Source organism: Apostichopus japonicus, chromosome 14 (genome assembly GCF_037975245.1).
Source record: "Apostichopus japonicus isolate 1M-3 chromosome 14, ASM3797524v1, whole genome shotgun sequence".
NCBI lineage: Eukaryota > Metazoa > Echinodermata > Holothuroidea > Aspidochirotida > Stichopodidae > Apostichopus > Apostichopus japonicus.
The window spans coordinates 18,430,906-18,451,968 of NC_092574.1; the positions used below are offsets into that span (position 1 = coordinate 18,430,906).

The following is a 21,063-nucleotide window of genomic DNA, read 5'->3' on the forward strand; positions in this document are numbered from 1 at the left end:
ATTCTTCCTCTTTGGTGGAGTTCACACCACCACCGGCTAGGTCTCTTTGGCTGTATTAATCAATATACTTTAACCTGCTAGGTCTGTTTAGTATTAATCAATATATACTCTGTACCTGTCAGCTATTGCCTACCATAAATCATATATCTTTCATTAACTATATTCTTAATAATAATCCTAGTATTGAAAGAGACACTTTAAGCACCGCACTGTGTCTTACCGGGCTCTTCGACGCTGAGTTCGTTCCAGGCGCCTCGGATTTCCTTTTGCTCTGGAATAGGCCTCTGGAGGTTAAACAAGAAATTTAAAGCAATTTCAAGGTCTTTGGGCAGAGTTAACTGACCCGACAAAAACAAAAAAAAAAAAAAAAAAAAAGTAAGAAAGACCTCTTATGTTAACAAAGGGCAGAGGATACAATGTTTTATGTCTCTGATGAAATAACTGGAGGATCCTATCGAGAAATTTGTCCTGCTTATTGAATTTTTCTCCAACAAATTTAGGCCATGGGCTGATAAAGTTTCTCACTTTCCTGTCACCTTGAAGTAGATCCCTTCCTACAGTTTAAAATGTGATCCTTTTGTAGATACATTCTGGAGTTAGGTGACGATCAATATATCGTTACGGTCCACATTTCAAGAAAGGGGGGTGCTGTGGGAGCTGGCAAGGGTGCTAGGGGTAGGAGTAGTGCCATGATTTCCCAAATTTAAAGCTGCCAACTGTACAAAAAAACAAGTATTAAACGAACAAAGAGCAGTATGTTGCCAGGGATACATGTCATTCTTTTCCTTCTTTTCTTGAAGAACCTTTTTGTTTTGGCAGTTTGTCTAAAATAGCAGTTGTAACAATAAGTTTGCCATAACTCATGCAGATAACAACCTAATACATATAATAAAAAAAATTATTTGTAGACCCTATGGGTAGTAGGATGAGAAGGTTGGGTCATCTTATCCAGTAATGCATGACCAGTTGCTATGGGTACATGTACAGTGATAAAATGAATTACCGGTTCATGTATTGTAGACATTGTAGAGCAAGGAGAGTGTAAACATTGTGTAAATGGAGATGAGAGGTAGGAAGCGGAGGAATTCTAAAAGGGTTGAAAGATTTTCATATCAAATGGATAAAACTACCCCTGATCAGGGCAGGTCCCTAAACACAGGTTTGAGATGGGGAAGGGAGGGGGGGGGCAGAGTCGGACCAATGTTCAGAGGTGTTGAGATTGCCCTGTGGCAGCATCACACCCACAAAAGTCACTGCTGTGAAATAATTGTTACTCACCCCCATCTCCCTCCCCTCCCCACCCCACCCCCCATGTCAGGGGAACTATGAGGTTGACCAAGGGGTAACCAGCTGTCTTTAATACACTAAGAGTACTCAAATGGACATATATCCATTGTATTATCATCTTTGCTGAACAGTCCACTTCACTGATTGGACAACTTTAAATATCAAGTAGCAGGTGGTTGAACTGACCATGCAGAATAGCAAACGTTATTAAAAACCAACCCTGTCACAGATAAATGTTCTGTGTGATATAAACACAGTTTTTTCTCTTGCTTCCAAAACTAAAGGCAAAAAATATTTGCTTGTATCTGGGTATAAAAAAAACACAGAAAACTTGGAATGGTATCTTCACACTTATGCACTTATACAGTGCTTCCCCTATTCAAATAAGTAATGGAAAAGATCAAGTTTCTTGGTTCTTCCTCAGTGTTAATAATTTCCCTGCTTGTTTTCCATTGTTCATGCACTTGCAAAATAAAAAGGATATTTTATGACAGTTAGTTGCTCTCTGGATGCTGTTGTAATACTCTTTTTGTTCTGTTCAATTTTTCCTTAGACTGTCTTTTTTGTTGTTTTTATCTTAAATCTATTCAGGTATTAATTTTAAAATATTCCACAACACTTCCTGATCATCAATGCACTATAGCTATGCTGGCTGATACTACTCCAAATACCAAAAGGATACAAAAATGCCAGAGTTACGACTTTGAAAGCCACTTGACTTTCTGTTATGATTGGCTCTGAGAGTCTTTCGTCTGACTCTGTTTAAAATGGTATTGCCCAAACATTTTACATTTCATGTTTCTTATCTCTCTTTTCTGTTTTACTCAACAACAAATACAATATTTTAACTACAAGTATAACGAAAACATTAGTTTTAACGGCCACGAAAGGAATATTACGATACAAAGACCGAGATTAAAATTGATTCATCGTCTGTTTGAAATACGTGCACGAAAATGTAAATGTTTCTCACCGAACAGAAGACGGCAAGAGACTTCACTCATATAAACCATGGATAAGCTTTGAATTTTTTTGTTTCTTATACTTCCATGGCCTTCCATCTATAGCAGTAATTTACATTTTGCATTGTTTACACCAATGAACATCTAACTTTTATATGTGATGAAAGAGAGATGAAAAAAAAGGAGGAAGAGAGAGAGAAAGAGAGAGAGGCAGAGAAGAGATGAGATAGCCAACTTGTGCAAAGCCGTAGAATGGGACGGAAAATCGGCATTATCAATCAGGGATCCTGGTAACTACCGCTCTCCGCAAATTTATCGTCCGACCAGATTTTGCGACTCGGGAGAATTGGCTTTCCTCGGTTCTCTTTAATAAATTGAAACTGGAGGCTGAGGGATTGGCAAAAGTTTGACATGTATGGAAACAAACAGGCTAAGTGCTAAAAGGTTGGAAGACTTACTTTGCGGGCTAGAGGCACTGACAGCTCCGTACACATGCTGTTCAGACTCTTTAAGATCCTCTTCTCCCAAGACGACTGGAAAAAGAGACGGGAAAGAAAGACGGGATAAGGAAACACAACGTGAATGCCGCAACGGGACACACATTCTGGTTGTTAGTTAAAGCAATACGTTGCAGTCGAATGATGAGACTTTTAAACATTGTGAAACATGACAGCATACCTTTGCTGATTTTTTTCTTTCTTGTGGATGGAATTTGGAGGAAAAATACGATACATGAAGAATTGACAAAAGATTCCAGAATTATTAAGCAATTCTGCATATCATTATTTCAAACAGTAATACAGTGAGGATATGGTAGAACACCATAAAACATTACAGTGCATGTCAGTCTGGTGCAATGTACATTCCCACACACCCTCCTCCTTGCCTCCACTCTTTAGACTGGGAGGCACTGATCCCCCCTCCTTCCCCCCTTCTTTAGACCGTGAGGCACTTTCAAACTGTGAACAGATAATTCCATAATGGTGGTGTACCCTCCAACATTTTACACAAATTATGCACCATGCAGTTTAAACAGATATTTTTACACAAAACACACAAACTAAAGCAGGGCTCTACCTCTTTAAACAAAAACAAGAGAAACAGACTAAGCAACACCATTGTACACAGAATACCAAAGAAAACATGGAGCATTCAATTTCATACAGGGTACCAAAAACTGCAACACTCTACCGCCCTTTTTACTCAAAATGCCAGAGAAACAGGCTCTTTCTCTCCTCAAAGGGACCAGAACCCTTGGATTAAAATGCTGATTTTTACTCTTAGTCACTATCCTTTGTGCTCGATACACTATTAAAAGTAGAACCATCAAATCAAGTGACTTTATCTTCACTTACTTCTAATATTTAATTCTCTTAATACAGTTCCCTCCAGATCCATCAGTAGTAAAATGATTAAGTTATTAATAGCACTTTCACTAAGTTGCGATACTAAAATTTCCTTCTTCATCAAACTGTTAGTTGCCTACAAAATGCAAACTACAATCCACTTTCCATCAGAAGATGAGTAAAATGGCCGAGATTTTGTTGGGTACTAATCGTATTCTTTCGATCAAGTTTCAGTAGTGACTTCTTTTTTCTTTCTTTTTAAACTTTTAGTTTTATGATTCTGTTGGTTTAATAGAGTGCAATTTAATTTCATTGCCTCCTTTTCTTTCTTTCTCTTTTTCCTTGAACTTGATTCCTACGTTTCTAGGACAAACAAGTGAGAAACGACACATAACTGTCTTTCAGAAATAGTTTAAGGGAACTGACTGATGTGTTTGCTTACATTTGGAACATCAAAAATTACAAGGCGTTTACTTGGTGGGGGGGATGAAAGCGACTTAAAAAATGCCATACCTAACACCGGACTCATTGTACGGAGGAACAGATTAGAATATACAAATTGAATCTTAAAAATCCATTTAGACAGGTCGTTGATTCCGTTCGCAAATTGTTAAAAGCTTTTTGTGAATCACCTGTATCCAAACAGAGTGGAAAGATAGATGAATTACGTCCTATTCTTAGAAATACAGGCTTGAACCGTATCATTCCGGTGGCGTATACAAGTCTGTCTTTAAGCTGCAGGGAGAAACGTTCGGCTGCAACAGATGCCTCATAATCACGCAGGAGGTCATAAATTGTTCCACTAAATGTCTCATTTACATGTTAAAATAAACCAGCTTTTAAATTGCCAATCGATTAGATCAAAAGAAAGATCATGTCTAAACATGTTGGTTTCTGGGGTAGTTTTTTAAGTGGAATGATATTACATGTCTCTAAACCCACTTACTCAAATTGTTTCCACCAATGGAGAGATTAAAGGTTAAAGGAGGCACAAAACCCCAATACCATCATTATTCGTCTACATAACCGATATTTTCTTCTTTCGAGAATAAATTTTTACAAGGATATTCTGGTGGCCATAGATGATTGCTTTGAAAATAACAAAATTGATGAAAATTGATACCAAGAAGATATGAATTTTTAACATTTTGCAATATATTGTAAATGCATTGATCTGGCATAATTAGCAGAATGGATGATGTCATCAGGGCACTTCGGCTGAAATTGCCTTGATTTTTCTTTATAAGTTGTCAATCATTTATCCACAGAAAAAATATTTCTACCCCAAAAAAGATACATTTTGATGAAATTCTAAGTATTCAGACAACTTTGACAGCTAAAGTTTCAAGCAAACGTTCCAAAACGTATCAGGTTTCAAGGATAAGTCGTTAAGAAGTTTATAAAAGTGTACTGTAGATGTTAAATGCTGGCAAGCAGCATTTGCCCAGATGACATCACAGACCCCCTACTGTAATTCAATCTCCTGGAGTAGTTGAAGGTTTAGCCAGTCAATAAAGGTCACATTCAATCAAACATATGATTCTCTTCAATATAAGTTTTAAATTGTCTGTCACCATTAAATCCTTTTAACAGCTAAGAGACATATCTTATTCCATTAGGGAGATAAGCAGATCACATTATTTATTGTTCCTTAATTTACATATATATAAGTCTAAAGACTTGAACAAGTCTAAAATATGGCATCAAGCCACTTATATTTCATTCTTTCTTTCTTTTTTTAACTTTTATTATTCAAGTTATTAGTTTTCTCTAACGGTGAGACGCTCCTTACTAAGGTTACGCTGAATCAAATTTGCAGCATTGATGGAATTGATATCATACAAAGTTTATAACAACTTTAAACATTCCAAACTTGAAAATATGAAAAACAAAAACACAAAGTGCTGGGGACACAATGACATCACAGATTTACAAAAATACAGCTCCCAGACATAACTCCTTCTAGATATTAAGACTTTTAAATTTCCGAAATGGAGCAGGATCCAATAAAATGCTTAGCTTTTCCGACAAATTGTTTGTCGCAAAAAATTCCTTATCATATCAAGGCAATAATTTGGGTTTGTTTCATATGCCTTTAGCTGTTGTTGACAGCATCATTACAGTTATGTCATTTCACAAAATTAGGTTTTCAGTCCCACAAAGTGTTATTCTTAAAGCCCCACAGGCATGCAAAATTATGTTCCTTTCAGAGTTGATTTAATTCACAGAGGCACTTCTGAGGGAGACTTCAATGTTTGTTCATCCAAGTGATGCGTTGGTATTACACAAATGCTTAATTGATGACATATTTTATGTAGATATCGAAACTGGTAGTAAAATGGGTGTTAAAATTTTTAGCCTATTGAGTTATTTATTAATCACTTTTTGCACTTTTCTACCACATTCTGGCTGTGGTGAATAATATCTTGACATTGAATCAAAGTTTCACATTTTGACATCTGAATATGATGCTGCCAATATAGGGAAGCAATTTGTATATATACTGTATGTCAGAGGTACATGGTCCATGATCATTATCGTTTGTGATTTAATGTGTTAAATACAAGCATCACACATCTACACACATCCACCACCCCCTCCCCTCCCCCTCCCACACACATTTCAATCATTGTAGCCTCCAGAAAAGTAATGTGCACTACTATCAACATGTGACTTTCACAACACGAGCTACTGATACCCTGGATTTGCTCTATTCAAACATAAAGGATGCCTACAACTCCATTCAATTGCCACTGCTTGGTAATGCCGACCATAACTTCATCAACTTACTACCCAAGTACAGACCCATTGTTCAGAGGCAGAAACCAACGACCGTGACTGTTCAACAATGGGACAAAGACAGCTTAGAACATCTTAGAGCTGAACTGGATGCTACTGATTGGAATGCCTTTATAGATGCTGCTGGGGACTTGGATGAGTTGACGGAAACAGTAAGCGATTACATCAATTTCTGTGTTGAAGTTACAATTCCAACAAAGCAGATTAAAGTTTATCCTAACAAAAAACCTTGGATTACGAAACGGGTAAAGGACGTCATCAATAGGAAGAAGGGGCTCTTCAGTAAAGGAGATCATGAGGGATTGAAGAAAATCCGGTCTGAACTGAAAAGGATTATTCGCGAGGAGAGGGCAGCGTACAAGGACAAAGTTGAAGGGCATTTTTGCTGGTGGCAACATGAAGCGCGTCTGGGAAGGCGTGCGCTTGATGAGTGGTTACAACAATAAACCAAAATCTTGCCTATTACCCAGAGTGGATGAAGAATATGCGAACGAACTGAATTGCTTTTATAATCGTTTCGATCGACAGGATTTTTCAGCTGAACACGACGATTTTCAACAGCAGTTCGCAAATTCTGACTGTGATATCACGGTTACTAAAGGGGAGGTTCGTCGTCACTTGTCAAGACTCCACTCATCGAAGGCTGCCGGACCAGACAAGCTCTCCCCCCGCAGGTCTTAAAACAATGTGCAATAAAACTTTCGAACATTTTAACGCATATTTTCAATCAATCTTTCACGACCTGTGTTATACCTAACTTATGGAAGCAATCATGTATCATACCAGTACCTAAAACCAGTGCAATGTCATGTTTGAATGACTTACGTCCTGTTGCCCTCACTGCTGTGCCAATGAAAGTTTGTGAACGTATATTTTTAGAACGCTTTAGACCATTTGTAACTCCTTTTTTAGATCCTTTCCAGTTTGCATACCAATCAGATCAAAGTTGTGAAGATGCCATTCTTTTGATCCTTCAAAAACTATATCTCATTTAGAACATTCTTGCCATGGACTCTTTGCCCGTGTGACATTTTTCGACTTTTCGTCTGCATTCAACACTATCCAGCCACATATTTTAGTCAGTAAACTTATGAATATGGACGTTCCCGGTGGTTTTATTCACTGGATTTTGAACTATTTAACTAACAGAACTCAGTTGGTGAAACTCAGCCATTGGTGCCTCTCCGATGTTATTCTTTCAAGTACAGGGGCACCCCAGGGAACAGTTCTAGCACCGTTCCTATTCACACTTTACACGTACGACGCCAGGTCATCAGATCCAGGGTGCTCACTCATCAAGTTTGCTGACGATATTGCCACGATTGGCTTAGTCAATGGTAATGGTGATGAAGCTTACTTACGTCAAATTCAGTCATTTGTGAACTACTGTGATCTTAACTTCCTCCAACTAAATGTTGCTAAGACCAAACAAATGATTATTGATTTTTGTCGCAATACTAATCCTCCACCACCTGTTGTTGTCAAAGGAAGTGTAGCTGATCGTGTTATAAGTATCTTGATCGTCATATAAGTATCTTGGGGTAGTGCTGGATGATCACTTGGCATGGGGAGATCATATTGATATATTGGTTAAAAAGTTGAATTCTAGACTGTACTGCCTCCGTAAGATGTCGAATTTTGATGTTCGTCATGACATCCTTGAAATGTTTTATAATTGTACCATTAGCGGGATTTGGCGTTATTGCTTGATTTGCTACGGTGGGAATGTCAACAAACATGAAAAAGATCGTATTAACAGCATCATTAAGAAAGCGGAGAGAGTAGTCCGGGAACCCTTGCCTTCCATTGACTAGGTTTACCACAGCCTTCTCGAGTCCAAACTGGACGCGGTATGGAAGGACCATACCCACCCCCTCTATGAGCTACTTCATAATAGTCAGATGTCCAGAGGCAGTGGCAGGTTGAGACTTCCGTGTCTCAAAACCAATAGATTCAAAGATTCTTTCATACCCCGTGCAATTAAGCTTTTCAATGAGGTTTCGTTACGTTGACTCTCATATATTGACTTTTTCTTATTATTCTTACTGTCTTATTGTACAATATACACATCTATTTTTGTAACATTTTCATTGTTTTATGAGCGAGTGCATGAATTTCCCTTTGGGATCAATAAAGTTTTACTTACTTACTTATGACCAGTTGAAGGACATCGTTCAATTTTCAGCAGAAGGCTTTACCGATATCAAAGAGGCAGTAGCACATAAAATATTTCGAGGACGTGTGTTTGAGTACTCGGAAGTACATGATGTCCCCCGAAGGAAAGGTGTGTTACCAGGCAGCATATCCTTGAACATTCAATGAAGTCAACACACCCACACATGCACAGATCATACCGTACACACACATGCCAACTGCATGGCTTAAACTTGCCTGCCGATATACGAAGGCAATTAGAGTCAACAAAACCTCATTTACGTAGACTTCTATTTATAGTGTTTTATTTGTTTAAGAGTCTCTAATAACTGATTAGTGTTATTTAAGTAACAATTTCCTTGATGTCAGTCGACTGAATCAACCTTTCACAAACCTACTTTAGCAACCTGAACGTATCATCCTATATTCGCAAGGAATCATGCATTAAATCTTACCAATGCATCACTCGGATGAACTAACATTGAAGTCTCCCTCAGAAGTGCCTCTGTGAATTAAATCAACTCTGCAAGGAACATAATTTTGCATGCCTGTGGGGCTTTAAGAATAACACTTTGTGGGACTAGATTAAGAAGCTAATTTTGTGAAATGACATAATTGTAATGATGCTGTCAACATCAGCCATTGGCATATATATATGAAACTATAAATGTAAGAATTATGCTAAAATACACAAGATAAGCAAGACAATGATACTGAAACAATTCATTTAACCATGTAAACTTGAAAGACAACGACTGGCTGTACTTAAATAGCAGTGTTAAATTAAAGGAATTTACCTTTTGTGTGTGTGTGCTTGGTCAAAAACTTTAACAAATCCAGAGATTATGACTCAAAATTAGGTTAAAAGTGATCAAACTAGTCTCCCAGTCTTACATGAGATCACCGAATAAGAACATTTTGCCGCGAGACAAGTTTATTTTTCCTTAATTAGGCTATTAAAGATACACGTTTATAATGCAGAAAGCATATTTGAAAACTTCTATGTTTAGTTGCGACTTGAACTTCATTCTTTGGAATAAAATTTGATTATATTGTTATTCTTGTGTTATGTCAGTTTCAAATTTATTCCAATTTTTTTTATTAAATTCAACTCAGCCAATTGGCCCAATGCTAATACCACTCTACATGGTACTCTCATCATATCATGCTTTGAAGCATTGGTAATATTGTCAGTATGAACAGCTCCTATTCCTATAGCTGATAGTACCAGGATATTCGTACTGCTCATACTGTCAGGACAAGTGCTTTTAAGCATGACATAAAAGTACAGATTACAAAACTCCTTGTCCCAACTGGATGATCAACACAAAAGGCAACCAAATATTGAATTTCATGATTGAAAGAAAATATTCAAATTATCTTAAACTTACGGGAACTATATAATTCTCCTACATGCTCAAACATCCCAACCTCACAAGATAGCAGGAGATTGCCAGTAGTTGCTATTTAAACTAGAATAAATTTGAAATGATCTCATTAATCAGTCCACAATTTGGGTAAAGTGACAACTTAATTTCCCATCCCAAAACTAAGGCAACCTTCTTTACAAGAACTAGATACAAATTTTCTTCTACTTTGTTCAGCCCAAAGCCTTCCTTCCACAAGTATGTTTTACTTATACCTTTTAATGAAGCCAGTATGTTTATATGTAGTCTCTTGTGGAAAGACAAATATAGGTTCAAATGAAATATGTTTAAAAATACATATAATCTGGTTCCAAAATCTCTGAGAAGATGCCCAGATATCATTTCCACTATGTTTACAAAACATTTTATCACAATCTGTTAGGGCCGATGTTTCCAGAGCGAAATACAAGAATTCAGTATCATCCAGTCTTTAAATAAATGCGCAAAATGGTTTGAAATTTTCCACTGCCGTGATTTAGTATGTACATCCTGCAGGCAATTCAAGTGTTTTCACGCCATCTACAATCTCCAAGGAATTGAGGGTGGTTAAATCCACTGACGTCATAAAGGTTAAAAAACATGTCTACTTTCTGCTATAAAACATATCGAGGAAGGTACATGTGCTTTTGCAGTTTACAGAAGAATTGTCCCACTACTTTCCTAGCAATTGATCAGCAATTTAGGTTTGATTTACACCAATCGGAGGACAAACATACTATATAACCCCTGCAGAGGGCCTCCACTCCAACACCCTCATTATACTGGCAGTAAAACGTTTTGTGTAAACATTGGCAAGATAGATGTATCCTTTCCCCTACTGTAACAGAGGGGCCAAGATTAACAAACTGGAGAGGAGAAAGATTTGTGAAAAGTGGTAATACAAAGTGCAACGACCATTAGGTGGCGATATATGGCGTATATATAGCCTAACAAAACAGTGAGTTTTTACAATTACTGCATCGGTCTTTAAGTAGACGGACTAGGAAAGAAAATCACTTTTATCGCCGCCGCTGAAAGGCGCTTGGATTTCCTGACCTGCATGCCATTACAAACTTTAGGTGCAGTGAACTTATAATAATTAGAAAGTTATCTCTGATATTGTCAAGACTAATTCTTTGGTAAAGTAACTCTGTCATATAATCCTGTTAAAATAGCTCCAGTTCAGTTTCCTGATCTAGGAAAGTGCAGACAGGAATTGTCTCCATATCCCACTTTCTTGGAAATTTGCCCATAAATTTTTCTTAACTTTTACTAACTTTCAGAATGTCTGTACAAAGATAAAAAATTTTCTTCATCAGTGCATACATAAATTTGAAGCAATGAGGCCTAGCAATCGGGAGGTTCCGGGTTCGATACTCGGACGGGTCATAGTAAGGTGGGTTTTTCATCCAAGAGCAATCTACTATTTTCCCATCTGAAATGACTTTCTTAATTGAAAAGATTCCAAATTTGAATAAAAAAATTTAATTGTAAGCCACCGGACGTGTAAGTTGTAATCCATAAGCCCTTGCGGGTTTCTCCTGTCGCTTTATAAGCGTCGAAAAACCAACTGCTGATTATTATTCTTTTTATTATTACTTTTAATAAGCCTGCAGCTTCACTCCATGGTGTTTGAAATCCAGACAGGTTGCCCCTTGTTTAGTCATAATTTATGACACAATTTCCATATCTTATCACTGTGAGGACCTTCTTCATCTCAAAACTCAGACTGAAATTTATCTATCTTGATCATCTAAGTGACATATCTATCCACTGGAGAAAAGAGACCTTGTTGTTTTTCTTCTCTTGATTTTTCTTCTTTCTTTTATTTTCACTGTTTTTGTTTGTAAAGTGAAGGGAAGGGATTTGTTTCTTTTAATAGTCAAATTCTCAAGTTCCGCCAATAAAAATAATGTACAAAAAAACTTGTACACCCACCTTCAATGTTGCAATTCAATACACAAAATACATCTAGATACAACAAAATGCAACACTCTAGGAAATAATATAGAAAGAGTAAAGTCATGTTGTCTTCCAAAGGCATAACTTAAGCACCTAGTGAGAAAAGTTTGCAAGCATTTTTTGGGAGCCTGGGTCCTTTTTATTTTTTTTGTCAGTTTACCTTAACAACTTTTTTGACATAAAATGGAAGAATTGCATTAAAATGGAGATTTATAATCACTGTAATTGGCTAAACAGATCATTTACATCACTGTAGATATAAAGACATCAGAAAATTTTGCAAAGGTTAGCTATTAAGAAAAGTAATGGTATTTTAGATTCGTCACATTCTCTCTGTAACAACTACAAACAGTGACAAGATTAATTGGAAAGATTATGCTATCTGCACACAACATAACTGTTCTAGCTTCTACTAAAGACATCTCTGAAATGTCAATGTTGAGTCATACACGTGATGTACATCTTCAGAGATTAAATTCTGACATTTACGAAATAGGGCTCAGGTGTAGTAGAACTTGTGGCTATCAGATTGGGTGTTTGGATACCTTCCAGTGTAAGAGGTTCATAAATACCAGACAGAGAACTCATGGCTACAAGACTGTGTATTTGGATCCTTTCCTGTGTTAGAGTTACATGAGTAGCAGGCAGAGAACTCATGGCTACAAGGTTGGGTCTTTCATCTCTCCCAGTCTTAGGGCTGAATGAGTAGCAGACAGAGAGCTTATGGCTTCAAGGTTGGGTCTTTCATCTCTCCCAGTCTTAGGGCTGAATGAGTAGCAGACAGAGAACTCATGGCTACAAGGTTGGGTATTTTTATCTCTCCCAGTCTTAGGGCTTGATGAGTAGCAGGCAGAGAACTCATGGCTACAAGGTTGGGTCTTTCATCTCTCCCAGTCTTAGGGCTGAATGAGTAGCAGACAGAGAACTCATGGCTACAAGGTTGGGTATTTTTATCTCTCCCAGTCTTAGGGCTTGATGAGTAGCAGGCAGAGAACTCATGGCTACAAGGTTGGGTCTTTTGATCATTCAGCCCTAAGACTGGGAGAGATGAAATACCCAACCTTGAAGCCATGAGTTCTCTGCCTGCTACTCATTCAGCCCTAAGACTGGGAGTGATCAAAAGACCCAACCTTGTAGCCATGAGTTCTCTGTCTGCTACTCATTCAACCCTAAGACTGGGAGAGATCAAAAGACCCAACCTTGTAGCCATGAGTTCTCTGTATGCTACTCATTCAGCCCTAAGACTGGGAGAGATAAAAAGACCCAACCTTGTAGCCATGAGTTCTCTGTCTGCTACTCATTCAGCCCTAAGACTGGGAGAGATAAAAATACCCAACCTTGTAGCCATGAGTTCTCTGCCTTCTACTCATCAAGCCCTAAGACTGGGAGAGATAAAAATACCCAACCTTGTAGCCATGAGTTCTCTGTCTGCTACTCATTCAGCCCTAAGACTGGGAGAGATCAAAAGACCCAAACCTTGTAGCCATGAGTTCTCTGTCTGCTACTCATTCAGCCCTAAGACTGGGAGAGATGAAAGACCCAACCTTGAAGCCATGAGTTCTCTGTATGCTACTCATTCAGCCCTAAGACTGGGAGAGATCAAAAGACCCAACCTTGTATCCATGAGTTCTCTGCCTGCTACTCATCAAGCTCTAAGACTGGGAGAGATAAAAATACCCAACCTTGAAGCCATGAGTTCTCTGTCTGCTACTCATTCAGCCCTAAGACTGGGAGAGATCAAAAGACCCAACCTTGTATCCATGAGTTCTCTGCCTGCTACTCATCAAGCTCTAAGACTGGGAGAGATGTTCTCTGTCTGCTACCCATTCAGCCCTAAGACTGGGAGTGATCAAACGACCCAACCTTGTAGCCATGAGTTCTCTGTCTGCTACTCATTCAGCCCTAAGACTGGGAGAGATGAAAAGACCCAACCTTGTAGCCATGAGTTCTCTGTCTGCTACTCATTCAGCCCTAAGACTGGGAGTGATCAAACGACCCAACCTTGTATCCATGAGTTCTCTGCCTGCTACTCATTCAGCCCTAAGACTGGGAGAGATAAAAATACCCAACCTTGTAGCCATGAGTTCTCTGTCTGCTACTCATTCAGCCCATGAGTAGCAGGCAGAGAACTCATGGATACAAGGTTGGGTCGTTTGATCACTCACAGTCTTAGGGCTGAATGAGTAGCAGACAGAGAACTCATGGCTACAAGGTTGGGTATTTTTATCTCTCCCAGTCTTAGGGCTGAATGAGTAGCAGACAGAGAACTCATGGCTACAAGGTTGGGTATTTTTATCTCTCCAAGTCTTAGGGCTTGATGAGTAGCAGGCAGAGAACTCATGGATACAAGGTTGGGTCTTTTGATCTCTCCCAGTCTTAGGGCTGAATGAGTAGCAGACAGAGAACTCATGGCTACAAGGTTGAGTATTTTTATCTCTCCAAGTCTTAGGGCTTGATGAGTAGCATACAGAGAACTCATTACTACATGACTTGCAACACAATGTTTCAATTAAACTGACTTTTGGGTTTTTAAGATGGGTTTAATAATTATCCATACCAGTACAAATAGTCAATGTACAGCTGCTATCCAGTGCTCTCTGCTACACGATCCATCCACTCCACATTACCCATTGAACCATTGGTTCCTCACACCTAGGATCGAGAGACTAGTTGTACGTGTTGTGCAGTAGCTGAGACACTCGATACAGTGTGTGGATAATTATTCTCCATAACAGATACGCTTCTTTAATTAAGTGAATATTTAATTCTTTAATTAAAATAGTCTAATTGAAACAGGATATTTCGGCTAAAGGCCTGCATTATCCGGTTTCCCAAGTTAAGAATCGATGCACAGGACCATCAAATAACATAATAATCTCTGCCCTCGAGGTTACAATGTCTTATAAGATGCGAGAGAAATGGAGGAGAGTGCTACTCCAAATTACAATACATAATGAATAATTGTAATATCTCTTCGTCGTAGTCGTTATACCCTTTCTTTGGTCCTCTTTTTAAACTTGTTTTATGGCTGACTGACCTAGAAAACCCTTCAAAAGGTCGCAAAATTGCCGATCAAGTTTCTTGACTCTTCACAAGTACTTCTCCTCTCAGAGCAGGGAATTTAGCCGGCGTTCTCTGACCTGAGGAACCGAGTGGATTGGACGCCATACAAGGCAGCAATGCAATGTACCTCGGTTAATTATCACGGGGTAACATAATCCACCCCAAAAAAATTAGGGTCAACATTCTTAATTCAGGAATCATCTCGGGAGTTGAACAGATCCTTGAGATACCTTGAGTTTCAAATAAATGTTCTGAAAGGGGTGACATTTTGTTAAGATACCTGAGCTCTGCGAATGTAGGCTAATGGCTCCTTGATATGCTCTGTGGTCACATCTTTGCTCCTAGCGTCGAACTTCTTAAGTAGTTGGCGGTAAACTTCGTTCTGCAGTTTTCGTGTCCAACCTGTTTTTGCCAGAAGAGAAAAGAAGCAGACACATAAATGCATGGCATGCAGACTTTAGCAATTTTACTTTCAAATTGACTGTCACGTCAAGCCGCAAACACTGTCATATTTCAAGGTGTCAGAAACCTAATTTTTGGACACGAACATGCATACTATTAAAGAGTAACTCAAGGAGGGTAAATATATCTGATAAACATGCTGAAAACTATTGTAATTAATACATATTTATTCCAAAACATATGTTCAATCCGAGGAAATTTTGATATATTTCAACTCTGTCTCACCTAAAGTTAGCACCTAGTCTGGGTTTCTATCGTTAATGTCTCCTGCCACGGAAATACACCTAGGACCACAGAAATTAACATGTTAATTAGCTGTTATATTATTACAAAGTGAATGTTTTAAAATCTCAGGAATGTCCATTAATTTTTTTTAAATAAATAAATATTTGAAAACAAACCATTCTGAACAATTCGATGACATCTGTATGTATTAATAATAAGGTATATTAGTATTCCTACTTTCCCAATGCAAATTGGGGTAGATTAAGGTTCTAATTTCATTTAATATTGATAATGATAGATTACCATGAATTTATTGTACCAGTTTTAAAGAGAAACAAAACTTCATATCCGGGAATTCTTAGAAGTGGGCCTGGCAAACAAATTTCACTTTGTCTTACGATAATACTTCTTTTGACGGAAGGGAATGTGGGGAGTGGGGATGTGGGGAAGTGGGTAAAACTTTAATCTCTTTAGTTTTCTTCAGTTTTTCTTAACAACTTAAAAAAGCAACTTTAACACTGATATAATACTTTCACTGTTGGGATTAATTGTGGCAAGATAAATATGTTTGTGGTCTCCCGACAAAAACTCTGCATTTATATCATTCCTTCCCCTCTGTCATTTATACCAATCTCACAACAGAATAAACCCTTCCGTACACCTTTCTTTACGTAGAGTTCAGGATTCATTGTAACTAAACATCGTCCTGCTGCTGCACCCATAAATTGTAACCTACATTCAAAGTGGATTTTTCTTTTCTTTCTTTTTTTCTTAGTCTCAGAGATTACTGGTCAAGATAATGACCCTTTCATAGCAAAGACCTGGTTCCTCATTGCCAGGCAGCTTGTTGGGAGGTGTGCTTAATAGCTCTCCGAGAGACTGCGACCTAGATTAAAGCCTGCAAGGGTAGGGAATGCCAAAAAACATTCTCCAATTAATGATCCTCCCAGTATGTGTACTGAGAAGTTATACACAGCTAAACCAGAGATCAATATCTCACAATTTGGAGCAAGCTCTGGTGATTAGCCAGAAGCGGTGACTGTCAGAACAGAATGTTCGACTACAACTTCACTTGCACGAAGACATGCACTGCTGACAAGCAGATAGCAAAGATTTCAAATTTTAAAAGATTATTAGATAAATATTATGAAATATTGTTATTAGAAAGATTTCCTGAAAGTTTTCAAGACTATTTCTCGAGAGCTTGAAATTTCTCCATAATGTTGAGAGGTGATAAAGGGATGGTCAAAAATCAGACCAAAGGGTACAGTATATCATTCATGTAATATGGTCAAGGATTAATGGTCGGAATGAGAGTGAACTTATGACACCTCATCTCCATGGTGTTATCTTTCCATCAGTCAATTTTGGTACATGAATATTCAGTGGCTCGAAAAAAGGGGGGCCTGCAGGGGCAGTTTTCAGATTTTTCACATTCTTGTTTAAAGTATATATAGACAGCATTGGCACCAATTTAGTTTCAAACCAATGAATTCAGTGCTGGATATCTGAGAGTCACGTAGGTGAGCCAAATGACAAACTAGGGGCCACCAAGGTCAAGATCCCATGGCCTCCGCAAACACATCCAGGCAAGACTGTAGTACCAACATTTCACTTTTTTAAGTTTGGTCAGCAAATGTAGGGAAGGGGCAAGCATACTGTACAGTATATGGTACCTTAGAGCACCAGATGGTGTTAATCTGGCACGGACTTCAGGGAGATAACAAACCTTCCTGTGTGCCATCAATTGAGCTTTATTAAATATTAAGTTAGTGGTGATCTCTATTTACCATTTCTGGGGGAGACAAGGGAACGGAAAAAGGAGGAAGGGAATGAGAGATGGGGGAGTAGGGAGGGGAGGGAAGGGGAGAGGAGGGGAGAGGAGAGGATGGGAGGAAGCGGAGGAAGAGTAGGAAGAGGAGGGATGCAGTGCAATCAAAATTCACGTTCAAATTCATTCCATGCAGGGAGGAGATTTCTACAGAAACTTGGTTCTTGCTTTCAACTACCTTAAATGTATTGAGCTAAAATACAAGTTAGAGGCAAATGCCAAACTTTGTGATCCAAGTGACATTTCCCCAGTGGCTCTTTGGGAAATTTAAGTGGGTCATCTACACCCAACCAATTAAATCCTTTTCAATCAAATATTTTTACCGTTGGAGACAATCAGCTTCAAGTTTAACAGCAGCATCATATCGCAAAAGCAAAATGTACCGTATAGTACCAGAACTTTCAACTTTTTAAAAAAAATACAAAGCCCCCAAATTCAGTAATCTAGGACAGGTAACAACATAAATTCTTTAATTGAATCCAATCACATATTTCCCTGTAAAAGCACGAGTGAAATTGTCTCCCAACTGAAAGGGTAAGTGTGAAAATTAAGCGACGCCATATTTTTCTGTCAATGGAGAGTGTCTGATTTTCAGAAACACTTTTAACAGCATTATGTTCTACCCGGAACACTCTCAAATGAGATAAGGGGTGTTGCCAGTGTCTATCAGTAGATTACAATCCAGAAAACAATTTTCTACTAGGTTCTGCCAATTGGATTTGTGTAAATGAAAAAAAGCTCTTCCCCAAAACTGCAAATTAAATCAGGGGGACAGTGTGAACTGCTGGTCGAAGTTAGCTTGTGATTCATACCGTTCCAAAGGTTTGATCATATCTTTCTCTTTGTACTCTTTATCTGTTTTGATTCTCGAGAGGTGAGATGAAAGCAGATCTATTCCATTCTTCATCAACATCAAATGAAAATTCCTCCAGCCTTTTTTATTTCTCAGAACTACACCAAAACAAGTTTTTATTTTGAGCTCTTTAAATTCTGCTAGCCAAAATCCCCTCTATAGTTTTAGAGGTGATAGAGTTGTGAGAAGCAGCTCTCTCTGATCTGCCGTGAAAGTACAGAGTTGTCGAAAAATCTTTCGAACACACCGTCGGTATTAAAAGTTATATGCCAGAAGAATTTCTGGAAAAAGCGATTCAAGGGTTTGTACAGCAGTTTGATTATATGTTGTCAGTTCAGTGAAGTTTACTCTATTGATTGAATAAGAAGGATTCAATTATAAATACAATCTGATATGTTTTAAGTTTTACTCAAATGTACAATTTAAAGCAATTCTGGCTGTTTTTTATGTATCACATCTACACACACTCCCCCAACCCCTCCCCCCACATCCCGATTCTTTTTGGAACAAAAGTGCCAGATATAACATATTGCATAATACCCTAATTATTAGCAGTTGCAATTTAATGTCATTCAAGTAAATATGACACGTCTACTGAAATTCAAAGCATTATATAATGAAGTCAAAATAGGAAATTTAGATGTCAGAATTAATTTCTTAAAATTATGTTTTCATTTTAACTTCTTTATCAATAAAGCTCCACACTTTATGCATTTATAGGTAGAGCATTTTGTTCAAGACTTAAGACAAGAAGTCACAACCGATTCCTCCCCGTAAACAGAAACAAAATTTATCAGTAAATGTTTTAGAGGACAAAGGTGACTTTTGGATTCCTTTTAACGAGATTCTGTTATCTCCATGAAAGACCATATCAATTGCTTCCAAAATGTTAACATGCCCTAAAGAAATGCCCTGTACCACCAGATGATTACCAACATCTAGTATTACTCTGTCATATTAGGTTTCAATATTGTTTATTTGTATATTTACAGTAGTTGTTTTATCACATAAACATTTACAATGTGTTAACTGTATATCTCACTCGAAGTCACTGAGCTTTAACTACATTCTCAGCATCAAAAGTGAAAATCAATAAATGTTGGTAATATCACACAGTTATCATAAACCATTCCAAATTGTCCATTAATATCACCTTTTTTTTCTATACTTTTTTCCCCCTCTTTTTAAGAAAGGTCTGTGTAAAATTATTCCCAGCTAAAAACTTGAGAGTATTAAAAGTAAAACACAGCATGTTTGAACAAAGGACAGCATTGAGCATTCCCCAGCAATGTCACTGCAGGGTTCTAATCCTTTCTCTGTCTTCCTAGCATCTCTTTCCATGTGGGCTGACAAGAAACTGCAACTCTGTGCTATTATATAGTATTCTATTAATTGTAATTACCAATAAAATTCCTTTGAATGTGAGTTAAAAGATATAATCACTTTCAATACTAAAAAGGAAAATAACTATGATTTTACGACATGAATATTTCAATCAAAATTACATTACCTGTCTTGGATAAACCTTCCTGAATATGTTGCTTCATTTGACCTTGGTCACTATTTGAACTGCAAATCAGGTCCTGTGTATATATGCAACGAAAAATGAATAAAGAAAATAATTTAAGCTTGTTCACCATAAATGCACATGATCTATTAAGGCATGCAAATTTAAATCATATATTTTAATATATAATTCAAAGAACCTAAAAGAAAGGACATTTTGCACAGAATTTCTAACAATGTTCAGTGACATGTGGCAATCAATGAAATTTTAAATGAAAAGAAAGTATTTAGTATTATCTTCATTTTAATAAAGCTACCTGAGTATTTTAAGACGACTAAAACCAGCCCTGTGTTTGTTCGTTACCGATATAGCATAAGAGAGTTTCCATTTGCAGAGACGCAAATTTAATTTGGGCAGTGTTTTTATCTTCATATTTCTGTAAGTTTCAAATGTTATTTTGTAAAAATTAGTCTTTTCTTGCCCAAAGAATATGAATCTTATCAAGGAAAAGCCAATTGTAAGGTCTTTGTTATCCTTAAACAGACAAATGGATTTAGCTAAGAGGAATGACATGGGGGGAAAAGCTCATTAACTATTTTCACTTTGTGTTTCTGCCAGAATAACTCCAATTCAATTTATTCCCCCATACTCCCATTTGGCCTCTGGAAAGAAATTTTAAGCATGCTAAAATAATTCACAGTTGAAACTCAATGCCAACAGAAGGGAGTTTTGCGGTAATTGAGGAGTCACTGAAACTGAGCTCAATCCGTTTTTATTTTCTCTGGTGCGGAGGACCGCCGTTGATTGATTTTGATGGAGTGTGTTAGACGAAAAACTTTAGCGGAACAGGTGGGCATTAAGAAAGGAAATTGCGGCGACCTTCAGAGGTCATCAGCTTCAGTAGATATATGCAAACTCTCATGTGAGCATAACTCTCATGTGAGCATGTGGGGGGGATTCATTTCAAAGTTACGACATCGTCTCTTGTGTTCTTTACGTGGGATAAGAAAGAGTTACTTTAGTTTGGCCATCGAATAAATTTTTGCATCATTTTGGTTTATGAAGTACAGAAATACAGTACCATCCACAGACCTGTGTACAAACATGGACAGAATTGTAATTTTAAATTTAGCTTGATATATACGGTCAGATGTGCAAGAACATATGCGCAATTCTAAAGCCCATTATTAATGAGGATTTTTGAGT

At 37.7% G+C, this 21,063-nt stretch overlaps 2 protein-coding genes across 4 annotated transcripts in view; one reads left to right on the forward strand and one right to left on the reverse strand.

Moving 5' to 3' along the window:
* The window catches only part of LOC139980018 (TBC1 domain family member 19-like), a 146,627-nt gene that overhangs the window by 118,259 nt on the left and 7,305 nt on the right, over positions 1 to 21,063 (reverse strand). For both annotated transcript variants that reach the window (XM_071991362.1, XM_071991363.1), the window contains exons 3-6: positions 19,861 to 19,933; positions 15,260 to 15,381; positions 2,708 to 2,782; positions 221 to 284 (exon numbers count right to left, since the gene is read on the reverse strand). In XM_071991362.1, coding sequence (XP_071847463.1) covers positions 221 to 284; positions 2,708 to 2,782; positions 15,260 to 15,381; positions 19,861 to 19,933 — 334 coding nt within the window. The remainder of the gene's footprint in view (positions 1 to 220; positions 285 to 2,707; positions 2,783 to 15,259; positions 15,382 to 19,860; positions 19,934 to 21,063) is intronic.
* The window catches only part of LOC139980020 (cholecystokinin receptor type A-like), a 108,843-nt gene that overhangs the window by 34,220 nt on the left and 53,560 nt on the right, over positions 1 to 21,063 (forward strand). The window lies entirely within an intron of this gene.